Source organism: Salmo trutta, chromosome 16 (genome assembly GCF_901001165.1).
Source record: "Salmo trutta chromosome 16, fSalTru1.1, whole genome shotgun sequence".
Taxonomy (NCBI): Eukaryota; Metazoa; Chordata; class Actinopteri; order Salmoniformes; family Salmonidae; genus Salmo; species Salmo trutta.
In genome coordinates this window covers 2,462,460-2,474,959 of record NC_042972.1, presented here as the reverse complement: position 1 = coordinate 2,474,959, position 12,500 = coordinate 2,462,460, and the positions used below count along the sequence as shown (strand labels likewise).

The following is a 12,500-nucleotide window of genomic DNA, read 5'->3' as shown; positions in this document are numbered from 1 at the left end:
TTCTTCTTATTGGTGTCCTTTAGTAGTGGTTTCATTGCAGAAATTCGACCATGAAAGACTGATTCACACAGTCTCCTCTGAACAGTTGATGTTGAGATGTGTCTGTTATTTGAACTCTGAAGCATTTATTTGGGCTGTAATCTGAGGCTGGTAACTCTAATGAACTCTGGGTCTTCCTTTCCTGTGGTGGTCCTCATGAGAGCCAGTTTCATCATAGCGCTTGGTGGTTTTTGCGACTGCATTTGAAGAAACTTTTAAAGTTCTTGAAATGTTCCGTATTGACTGACCTTCATGTCTTAAAGTAATGATGGACTGTTGTTTCTCTTTGTACATTTTTTTTAACCTTTTTTTAAAAATGTAACCTTTATTTAACCTTTATTTAACTAGGCAAGTCAGTTATTATTTACAATGACGGCCTACACCAGCCAAACCCGGACGACGCTGGGCCAATTGTGCGCCGTCCTATGGGACTCCCACGGCCGGTTGTGATAGAGCCTGGATTCGAACCAGGGTGTCTGTAGCGACGTCTCTAGCACTGAGATGCAGTGCCTTAGACCGCTGCACCACTCGGGGGCTGTTCTTGCCAGAACATGGACTTGGTCTTTTACCAAATAGGGCTATCTTCTGTATACCACCCCTACCTTGTCACAACACAACTGATTGCCTCAAACACATTAAGGAAAGAAATTCCACAAATGAACTTTTAACAAGGCACACCTATTAACTGAAATGCATTCCAGGTGACTACCTCATGAAGCTGGTTGAGAGAATGCCAAGTGTGCAAAGCTGTCATCAAGGCAAAGGATGGCTACTTTGAAGAATCTCAAATGTAAAATGTATTTGTATTTTTTTAAACACTTTTTTAGTTACTACATGATTCCATATGTGCTGCTACATGATTCCATAGTTTTGATGTCTTCACTATTATTCTAAAATGTAGAAAATAGTAAAAAATAAAGAAAAATTCCATAAAAACATACATGAAATGAGTTGCAAAATGAATAGGACATATAGTCAAGACGTTGACAAGGTTATAAATAATGATTGTTTATTGAAATAATAATTGTTTCCTTCAAACTTTGCTTTCGTCAAAGAATCCTCCATTTGCAGCAATTACAGCCTTGCAGACCTTTGGCATTCTAGTTGTCAATTTGTTGAGGTAATCTGAAGAGATTTCACTCCATGCTTCCTGAAGCACCTCCCACAAGTTGGATTGGCTTGATGGGCACTTCTTACGTACCACACGGTCAAGCTGCTCCCACAACAGCTCAATAGGGTTGAGATCCGGTGACAGTGCTGGCCACTCCATTATAGACAGAACACCAGCTGACTGCTTCTTCCCTAAATAGTTATTGCTTAGTTTGGAGCTGTGCTTTGGGTTATTGTCCTGTTGTAGGAGGAAATTGGCTCCAATTAAGCGCCGTCCACAGGGTATGACATGGCGTTGCAAAATGGAGTGAAAGCCTTCCTTCTTCAAGATCCCTTGTACCCTGTACAAATCTCCCACTTTACCACCACCAAAGCACCCCCAGACCATCACATTGCCTCCACCATGATGACAGATGTAGTTAAGCACTCCTCCAGCATCTTTTCATTTTTTCTGCGTCTCACGAATGTTCTTCTTTGTGATCCGAACACCTCAAACTTATATTTCGTAACACTTTATCCCTTTATATATTATTATATTTATGAGGTCAGAGGTCAGGCTTTGTGCTTCACTACTGCACCATTCCTCCTGCTGATTGTACATTAAAAAGGCGACTCTGGGATGCTGGCCTTCTAGGCAGAGTTCCTCTGTCCAGTGTCAGTGTTCTCTTCGCCCATCTTAATCTTTTCTTTTTATTGGCCAGTTTGGGATATGTCTTTTTCTTTGCACCTCTGTCTAGAAGGCCAGCATCCCGGAGTTGCCTCTTCACTGTTGACGTTGAGACTGGGGTTTTGTGGGTAATATTTAATGTAGCTGCCAGTTGAGGACTTGTGAGGTGTCTGTTTCTCAAACCAGACACTCTAATGTACTTGTCCTCTTGCTCAGTTGTGCACCGGGGCCTCCCACTCCTCTTTCTATTATGGTTAGAGCCAGTTTGTGCTGTTCCGTGAAGGGAGTAGTTCACAGCGTTGCACGAGATCTTCAGTTTCTTGGCAATTTCTCACGTGGAATAGCCTTCATTTCTCAGTACAAGAATAGACTGACGAGTTTCAGAAGAAAGTACTTTGTTTCTGGCCATTTTGAACCTGTAATCAAACACTCAAATGCTGATGCTCCAGATACTCAACTAGACTATAGAAGGCCAGTTTTATTGCTTCTTTAATCAGAACAACAGTTTTCAGCTGTGCTAACATAATTGCAAAAGGGTTTTCTAATGATCAACTAGTCAGGAGTGATGGTTGCTGATAATGGGCCTCTGTACGCCTATGTAGATATTCCATAAAATAATCAGCCGTTTCAAGCTACAATAGTCATTTACGAACTTTAACAATGTCTACACTGTATTTCTGAACAATGTGATGTTTTTTTAAATGGACCAAAAATGTGCTTTTCTTTCAAAAACAAGGACATTTCTAAGTGACCCCAAACTTTTGAACGGTAGTGTATATATTTTGTATTTTACCCCCTTTTCTCCCCAATTTCGTGATATCCAATTGCGATCTTGTTTCATCGCTGCAACTCCCCAACGGGCTCGGGAGAGACTGAGGTGGTGTCATGCGTCCTCTGAAACATGACCCGCCAAACCGTCCTCCTTAACACCTGCCGCTTAACTCGGAAGCCGGCTGCACCAATGGTGTCGGAGGAAACACTGTTCAACTGACGACCAGTCAGCCTGCAGGTGCCCGGCCCGCCACAAGGAGTCGCAAGAGTGCGTTGAGCCAAGTAAAGCCCACCTGGCCAAACCCCTCCCCTAACCCGGACGACGCTGGGCCAATTGTGTGCCGCCCTATGGGACTCCCGCTCACGCCCGGTTGTGACACAGCTTGTGGAATTGCCTTCGGCCCCGATAAGATCATTTTTATAAAACTACACAAAATATTTTTGACCACTAGGAGGCAATGAAGTTCTAACGTTGTCACACAGTAGGCGGAATCTGGAATCTGCTCCAGGCAGGTGACATTTTGTTTTCTCGAAACGTTGACTCTAGTGTTCCTGACCAAAAGCGACTCACAACTCAAAAGTGATGACAGTTCTTCTCCCTACATTCTCTTTTCCCTCCGTTTCTCACAACAGTTCCATCCGATCGTACCTCCCTCCCTCTGCAGAATTGTCTTCCAATAAGAACGTATCCAACTGATGGAATACACTAACCAAACTGTAGACAAGCTACATTCCCGACAAATCACGACAGCTTCATCATTACTTGAAAATGGACTGGTATGATTAAAGTAGGGAAAATATGTTTTCTGTTTAACCAAACATCCTACCGCTCCATGATACAGTCTTATTCTCAGACGGTCCCTCCGCGGATTTTGTGCTGCTATTTTTATTGACTTGGCCAAAGCTTTTGATACGGTAGACCGTTCCATTCTTGTGGGCCGGCTAAGGAGTATTGGTGTCTCTGAGGGGTCTTTGGCCTGGTTTGCTAACTACCTTTCTCAAAGAGTGCAGTGTATAAAGTTAGAAAAATCTGCTGTCTCAGCCACTGCCTGTCATCAAGGGAGTACCCCAAGGCTCAATCCTAGGCCCCACGCTCTTCTCAATTTACATCAACAACACAGCTCAAGCAGTAGGAAGCTCTCTCATCCATTTATATGCAGATGATACAGTCTTATACTCAGCTGGCCCCTCCCCAGAGTTTGTGTTAAAAGCGCTACAACAAAGCTTCTTAGTGTCCAACAAGCTTTCTCTGCCCTTAACCCTGTTCTGAACAGCTCCAAAACAAAGGTCATGTGGTTTGGTAAGAAGAATGCCCCTCTCCCTACCGGTGTTATTACTACCTCTAAGGGTTTAGAGCTGGAGGTAGTCACCTCATACAAGTACTTGGGAGTCTGGCTAGACGGTACACTATCCTTCTCTCAGCACATATCAAAGCTGCAGGCTAAAGTTAAATCTAGACTTGGTTTCCTCTGTCGTAATCGCTCCCCTTTCACCCCAGCTGCCAAACTAACCCTGATTCAGATGACCATCCTACCCATGCTAGATTACAGAGACGTAATTTATAGATTGGCAGGTAAGGGGGCTCTCAAGCGGCTAGATGTTCTTTACCATTCGGCCATCAGATTTGCCACCAATGCTCCTTATAGGACACATCACTGCACTCTTCTGTAAACTGGTCGTCTCTGTACAGTAAAACCAGTCGCAAGACCCACTGGTTGATGCTTATTTATAAAACCCTCTTAGACCTCACTCCCCCTATGGACGAATCAGAATTAGTTGGGTAACATAGATAATTAAGATGTTTTATTAGTATAATATGCTTATTTGAGGTACTTGTCATTAGAAAGTGTCCATTGGACTCTGGTGTCTTTTCAGTTGCACGTCTCCCTTAGCTGGGGCTCAGACACTTGGGGCCCAGAGAGGGGAGAGGTCAGACTTGTCGTCATGGGAATGTGTCTTTACCTATTCTAAAACCATGTGAAGGGATGGCGTGATTAATGGGGAACCAATGACTTGTCTCCACAATGTCGGTGAGCAAGTCACTCCCTCCTTTTCTTTATTGTGGGGAGGATTATGGCAGTAAATGGACCCTTGTATGTCCTCTCTTAGATCTCGCACTTATCCTGTGATAATATATGGCCTAGAGGCTCACTTCCCCCAGTGAGCCTGTCCAGGAGTGGGGTCAAGAGGGGGTTTGCTTGAGATGGGAGTATATTGAGTTGACAATTGATATATGCCATTGGATGAAATGGTGTTTTTGTTCTATACCGTACCAGGGAGGGACGGTTCTAAGGAGACCAGATACTGGGCTATTCAATGAACCAGGTTGACATAGCAGTTATTGTCTCCTGTGCTTTATGGATATCTGTTATACAAAACCTCTTACATCTAGACGTTCCGCTAGCGGAACACCGCTCCAATATCCAATGATAGGGCGTGGCGCGAATTACAAACACGTCAGAAATCCAAAAACTTCCATTTTTCAAACATATGACTATTTTACACCATTTTAAAGACAAGACGCTCCTTTATCTAACCACATTGTCCGATTTCAAAAAGGCTTTACAACGAAAGCAAAACATTTGATTATGTCAGCAGAGTACCCAGCCAGAAATAATCACACACCCATTTTTCAAGCTAGCATATAATGTCCCAAAAACCAAAACCACAGCTAAATGCAGCACTAACCTTTGATGATCTTCATCAGATGACACTCCTAGGACATTATGTTATACAATACATGCATGTTTTGTTCAATCAAGTTCATATTTATATCAAAAAACAGCTTTTTACATTAGCATGTGACGTTCAGAACTAGCATACCCACCGAACACTTCCGGTGAATTTACTAAACGATAAACGTTCACAAAAAAACATAACAATTATTTTAAGAATTATAGATACAGAACTCCTTTATGCAATCGAGGTGTCCAATTTTAAAATAGCTTTTCGGTGAAAGCACATTTTGCAATATTCTGAGTAGATAGCCCGGCCATCCCAGGCTAGCTATTTTGACACCCACCAAGTTTGGCACTCACCAAAGTCAGATTTACTATAAGAAAAGTTTGATTACCTTTGCTGTTCTTTGTCAGAATGCACTCCCAGGACTTCTACTTCAACAACAAATGTTGGTTTGGTTCCAAATAATCCATAGTTATATCCAAATAGCGGCGTTTTGTTTGTGCGTTCAAGACACTATCCGAAGGGTAACGAAGGGTGACGCGCCGGTGCATATCGTGACAAAAAAAATCAAAATATTCCATTACCGTACTTCGAAGCATGTCAAACGCTGTTTAAAGATGTAGTTTAACTCAGACTGGTGTGTTTTTAACTCTCCTCATTTGGTAATGCAGAAATTAGCCACCACAGGGCTCACTCCCCCCTATCTGAGATATCTACTGCAGCCCTCATCCTCCCCATACAACACCCGTTCACTCCCCCCTATCTGAGATATCTACTGCAGCCCTCATCCTCCACATACAACACCCGTTCACTCCCCCCTATCTGAGATATCTACTGCAGCCCTCATCCTCCCCATACAACACCCGTTCACTCCCCCCTATCTGAGATATCTACTGCAGCCCTCATCCTCCACATACAACACCCGTTCACTCCCCCCTATCTGAGATATCTACTGCAGCCCTCATTATCCACATACAACACCCGTTCTGCCAGTCACATTCTGTTAAAGGTCCTCAAAGCACACACATCCCTGGGTCGCTCCTCTTTTCAGTTCGCTGCAGCTAGCGACTGGAACGAGCTGCAACAAACACTCAAACTGGACAGTTTTATCTCAATCTCTTCATTCAAAGATTCAATCATGGACACTCTTACTGACAGTTGTGGCTGCTTTGTGTGATGTATTGTTGTCTCTACCTTCTTGCCCTTTGTGCTGTTGTCTGTGGCCAATAATGTTTGTACTATGTTTTGTGCTGCTACCATGTTGTTGTCATGTTGTGCTGCTACCATATTGTTGTCATGTTGTGTTGCTACCTTGCTGTGTTGTTGTCTTAGGTCTCTCTTTATGTAGTGTTGTGTTGTCTCTCTTGTCGTGATGTGTGTTTTGTCCTATATTTCTATTTATATTTTTTAATCCCAGCCCCCGGTCCCACAGCCTTTTGGTAGGCCGTCATTGAAAAAAATAATTTGTTGTTAACTGACTTGCCTAGTTAAATAAAGATTAAATCAATAAAATCTTTTTTTATCTACACACACAGGGAAAAGAAAACAACCAAATGTGTTACTGAATCTTCTGGTTAACAATGTGTTACTGTGTCTACTGGACACAGGGAGAGACAATGGGACAGAGTGAGAGACAGACAGGGGAGAGAAGAGAGAGAGAGAGAGTCAGGGGAGAGGAGAGAGAGAGGAGAGAAAGAGACAGGGGAGAGAGAAATGAGAGAAAGAGGAGAGAAAGAGAGGGGAGAGGAGAGGAGAGAGAGAGGAGAGAGAGGAGAGAGAGAGAGGAGAGGAGAGGAGAGGAGAGGAGAGGAGAGGAGAGGAGAGAGAGAGAGGAGAGGAGAGGAGAGAGAGAGAGAAACTCACGTTGATCCATGGATGGTTCATGAACTCTGTGATGGTCATTCTCTGTGTGGGCTCGGTCTTCAGCAGGGTCCTGATCAGCTGCTTGGCTACGCAGGCACACACACACACAAAATAGAACTGAGCAAATACTAAAGGTACATTTACATTGTGGAAATGCAGGATGGCGAAGTACACTATGTGAATTACCAAGTACCAGAGCGCCAAGTGTGGACCAAAATATTCCTGAACAGCTTCTACCCCCAAGCCATCAGACTGCTGAACAGCTTCTACCCCCAAGCCATACAAGGACACTATACAAGCCCACTATACAAGCCCACTATACAAGGACACTATACAAGGACGTTATACAAGGCCACTGTACAAGGACACTATACAAGCCCACTATACAAGGACGTTATACAAGGCCACTGTACAAGGACACTGTACAAGGACACTGTACAAGGACACTATAGAAGGACATTTAAGTATAAAAGGCACACTTACCCTCCTCCGATACGTCGGACCACTCTGGGTTAGGAAACTCATATTGTCCCATCCTGATTCTCTTCTTCATCCCAGGAGAGATGGCCAGACCATGGTTAGAGTAGAACGGAGGATAACCACATAACCTGGGGGAGGAGGGGGGAGGAGAGAGATGGCCAGACCATGGTTAGAGTAGAACGGAGGATAACCACATAACCTGGGGGTGAGGGGGGAGGAGAAGAGAGACAGAAGAGAGGAGAGAGAGATGGCCAGACCGTTACAGTAAAACCAAGGTTAGAAGGAAGGAGAGATGAGACTAGAATCATTGAATATTCAGTTTAGAAACACACAACCCGTTTAGGAAACACACAACCCGTTTAGGAAACACACAACCCGCTGAGAAACACACAACCCGTTTAGGAAACACACAACCCGCTGAGAAACACACAACCCGTTAGGAAACACACAACCCGTTTAGGAAACACACAACCCGTTTAGGAAACACACAACCCGTTTAGAAACACACAACCCGTTTAGAAACACACAACCCGCTGAGAAACACACAACCCGCTGAGAAACACACAACCCGCTGAGTAACACACAACCCGTTTAGAAACACACAACCCGCTGAGTAACACACAACCCGTTTAGAAACACACAACCCGCTGAGTAACACACAACCCGTTTAGGAAACACACAACCCGTTTAGGAAACACAAACACACAACCCGCTGAGAAACACATAGGACAGGTAGGAGAGTAAAGGGTTAAACCCTATAATAATGATACAGATATATATAGGAGAGTAAAGGGTTAAACCCCTATAATAATGATACAGATATATATAGGAGAGTAAAGGGTTAAACCCCTATAATAATGATACAGATATATATAGGAGAGTAAAGGGTTAAACCCCTATAATAATGATACAGATATATATAGGAGAGTAAAGGGTTAAACCCCTATAATAATGATACAGATATATATAGGAGAGTAAAGGGTTAAACCCCTATAATAATGATACAGATATATATAGGAGAGTAAAGGGTTAAACCCCTATAATAATGATACAGATATATATAGGAGAGTAAAGGGTTAAACCCCTATAATAATGATATAGATATATATAGGAGAGTAAAGGGTTAAACCCCTATAATAATGATACAGATATATATAGGAGAGTAAAGGGTTAAACCCTATAATAATGATACAGATATATATAGGAGAGTAAAGGGTTAAACCCTATAATAATGATACAGATATATATAGGAGAGTAAAGGGTTAAACCCTATAATAATGATACAGATATATATAGGAGAGTAAAGGGTTAAACCCTATAATAATGATACAGATATATATAGGAGTGTAAAGGGTTAAACCCTATAATAATGATACAGATATATATAGGAGTGTAAAGGGTTAAACCCTATAATAATGATACAGATATATATAGGAGAGTAAAGGGTTAAACCCTATAATAATGATACAGATATATATAGGAGAGTAAAGGGTTAAACCCTATAATAATGATATAGATATATATAGGAGTAAAGGGTTAAACCCCTATAATAATGATATAGATATATATAGGAGTAAAGGGTTAAACCCTATAATAATGATATAGATATATATAGGAGTAAAGGGTTAAACCCTTTAATAATGATATAGATAAAAATAACTTGTTTCAAAAAATTAAAAACTGTTAAAAACTGAAAAGTAGTGGGTGCATACGTATTTACCTCTTTTGCTATGAAGCCCCTAAATAAGATCTGGTGCAACCAATTACCTTCAGAAGTCACATAATTAGTTCAATAAAGTCCACCTGTGTGCAATCTAAGTGTCACATGATCTCAGTATATACAGAGGGGGAAAAAAGTATTTGATCCCCTGCTGATTTTGTATGTTTGCCCACTTACAAAGAAATGATCAGTCTATAATTTTAATGGTAGGTCTATTTGAACAGTGAGAGACAGAATAACAACAAAAAAAATACAGAAAAACACATGTCAAAAATGTTATAAAATAATTTGCATTTTAAATGAGGGAAATAAGTATTTGACCCCTCTGCAAAACATGACTTAGTACTTGGTGGCAAAACCCTTGTTGGCAATCACAGAGGTCAGACGTTTCTTGTGGTTGGCCACCAGGTTTGCACACATCTCAGGAGGGATTTTGTCCCACTCCTCTTTGCAGATCTTCTCCAAGTCATTAAGGTTTCGAGGCTGACGTTTGGCAACTCGAACCTTCAGCTCCCTCCACAGATTTTCTATGGGATTAAGGTCTGGAGACTGGCTAGGCCACTCCAGGACCTTAATGTGCTTCTTCTTGAGCCACTCCTTTGTTGCTTTGGCCGTGTGTTTTGGGTCATTGTCATGCTGGAATACCCATCCACAACGCATTTTCAATGCCCTGGCTGAGGGAAGGAGGTTTTCACCCAAGATTTGACGGTACATGGCCCCCTTTGATGCGGTGAAGTTGTCCTGTTCCCTTAGCAGAAAAACACCCCCAAAGCATAATGTTTCCACCTCCATGTTTGACGATGGAGATGGTGTTCTTGGGGTCATAGGCAGCATTCCTCCTCCTCCAAACACAGCGAGTTGAGTTGATGCCATAGAGCTCCATTTTGGTCTCATCTGACCACAACACTTTCACCCAGTTGTCCTCTGAATCATTCAGATGTTCATTGGCAAACTTCCGACGGGCATGTATATGTATTCTTGAGCAGGGGGACCTTGCGGGCGCTGCAGGATTTCAGTTCTTCACGGCGTAGTGTGTTACCAATTGTTTTCTTGGTGACTATGATCCCAGCTGCCTTGAGATCATTGACAAGATCCTCCTGTGTAGTTCTGGGCTGATTCCTCACAGTTCTCATGATCATTGCAACTCCACAAGGTGAGATCTTGCATGGAGCCCCAGGCCGAGGGAGATTGACAGTTCTTTTGTGTTTCTTCCATTTGCGAATAATCGCACCAACTGTTGTCACCTTTTCACCAAGCTGCTTGGCGATGGTCTTGTAGCCCATTCCAGCCTTGTGTTGGTCTACAATCTTGTCCCTGACATCCTTGGAGAGGTCTTTGGTCTTGGCCATGGTGGAGAGTTTGGAATCTGATTGATTGATTGCTTCTGTGGACAGGTGTCTTTTTTACAGGTAACAAACTGAGATTAGGAGCACTCCCTTTAACTAATCTCAGCTCGTTACCTGTATAAAAGACACCTGGGAGCCAGAAATCTTTCTGATTGAGAGGGGGTCAAATACTTACTTCCCTCATTAAAATGCAAATCAATTTATAACGTTTTTGACATGCGTTTTTCTGGATATTTATGTTGTTATTCTGTCTCTCACTGTTCAAATAAACGTACCATTAAAATTATAGGCTGATCCTTTCTTTGTCAGTGGGCAAACGTACAAAATCAGCAGGGGATCAAATACTTCCCCCCCCCCACTGTCTCAGTATATGTATGTATGTATGTATATAATATATATATATATATATATATATATATATATATATATATATATATATATATATATATATATATATATATATATGTATATGTATATGTATATATATATATATATATATATATATACACATACACACACACCTGTTCTCAAAGGCCCCAGAGTCTGCAACACCACTAAGCAAGGGGCACCACCAAGCAAGCAGCACTATGAAGACCAAGGAGCTCTCCAAACAGGTCAGGGACAAAGTTGTGGAGAAGTACAGATCAGGGTTGGGTTATAAAAAAATATCAGAAACTTTGAACATCACACGGAGCACCATTAAATCCATTATTAAAAAAATGGAAAGAATATGGCACCACAACAAACCTGCCAAGAGAGGCCGCCCACCAAAACTCACGGACCAGGCAAGGAGGGCATTAATCAGAGAGGCAACAAAGAGACCAAAGAAATAACCCTGAAGGAGCTGCAAAGCTCCACAGCGGAGATTGGTGTATCTGTCCATAGGACCACTTTAAACCGTACACTCCACAGAGCTGGGCTTTACAGAAGAGTGGCCAGAAAAAGGCCATTGCTTAAAGAAAAAAAATAAGCAAACATGTTTGGTGTTCGCCAAAAGGCATGTGGGAGACTCCCCAAAAATATGAGAGAAGGTACTCTGGTCAGATGAGACTAAAATTGAGCTTTTTGGCCATCAAGGAAAACGCTATGTCTGGTGCAAAAACCCAACACATCTCATCACCCCGAGAACGCCATCCCCACAGTGGAGCATGGTGGTGGCAGCATCATGCGGTGGGGATGTTTTTCCATCAGCAGGGACTGGGAAACTGGTCAGAATTGAAGGAATGATGGATGGAGCTACATACAGGGAAATTCTTGAGGGAAATCTGGTTCTGTCTTCCAGAGATTTGAGACTGGGACGGAGGTTCACCTTCCAGCAGGACAATGACCCTAAGCATACTGCTAAAGCAATACTCGAGTGGTTTAAGAGGAAACATTTAAATGTCTTGGAATGGCCTAGTTGTAGCCCAGACCTCAATCCAATTGAGAATATGTGGTATGACTTAAAGATTGCTGTACACCAGCAGAACCCATTCAACTTGAAGGAGCTGGAGCAGTGTTGCCTTGAAGAATGGGCAAAAATCCCAGTGGCTAGATGTGCCAAGCTTATAGAGACATACCCCAAGAGACTTGCAGCTGTAATTGCTGCAAAAGGTGTCTCTACAAAGTATTGACTTTTGGGGGGTGAATAGTTATGCACGCTCAAGTTTTCAGTTTTTTTGTCTTATTTCTTGTTTGTTTCACAATATAAAATATCACTTGCCACTGTATGGGGGGGTGGATACTGGGATACTGGGATACTGGGGGGGGGGGGGTATGGGGGTCGGAGTGTAAAGTTAACAGGTTACTTACAGGATGTACATTATGACGCCTAGCGACCACA

General features: G+C 42.4%; 1 protein-coding gene across 2 annotated transcripts in view; it reads right to left on the bottom strand.

Annotated features, from left to right (window-relative positions):
• Positions 1–12,500, bottom strand: part of LOC115149935 (MAP kinase-activated protein kinase 2) — a gene marked incomplete in the record, with an annotated part of 38,403 nt that overhangs the window by 4,446 nt on the left and 21,457 nt on the right. For both annotated transcript variants that reach the window (XM_029692741.1, XM_029692740.1), the window contains 3 exon segments: positions 7,133–7,218; positions 7,616–7,740; positions 12,470–12,500. In XM_029692741.1, the coding sequence (XP_029548601.1) occupies positions 7,133–7,218; positions 7,616–7,740; positions 12,470–12,500 (242 nt within the window).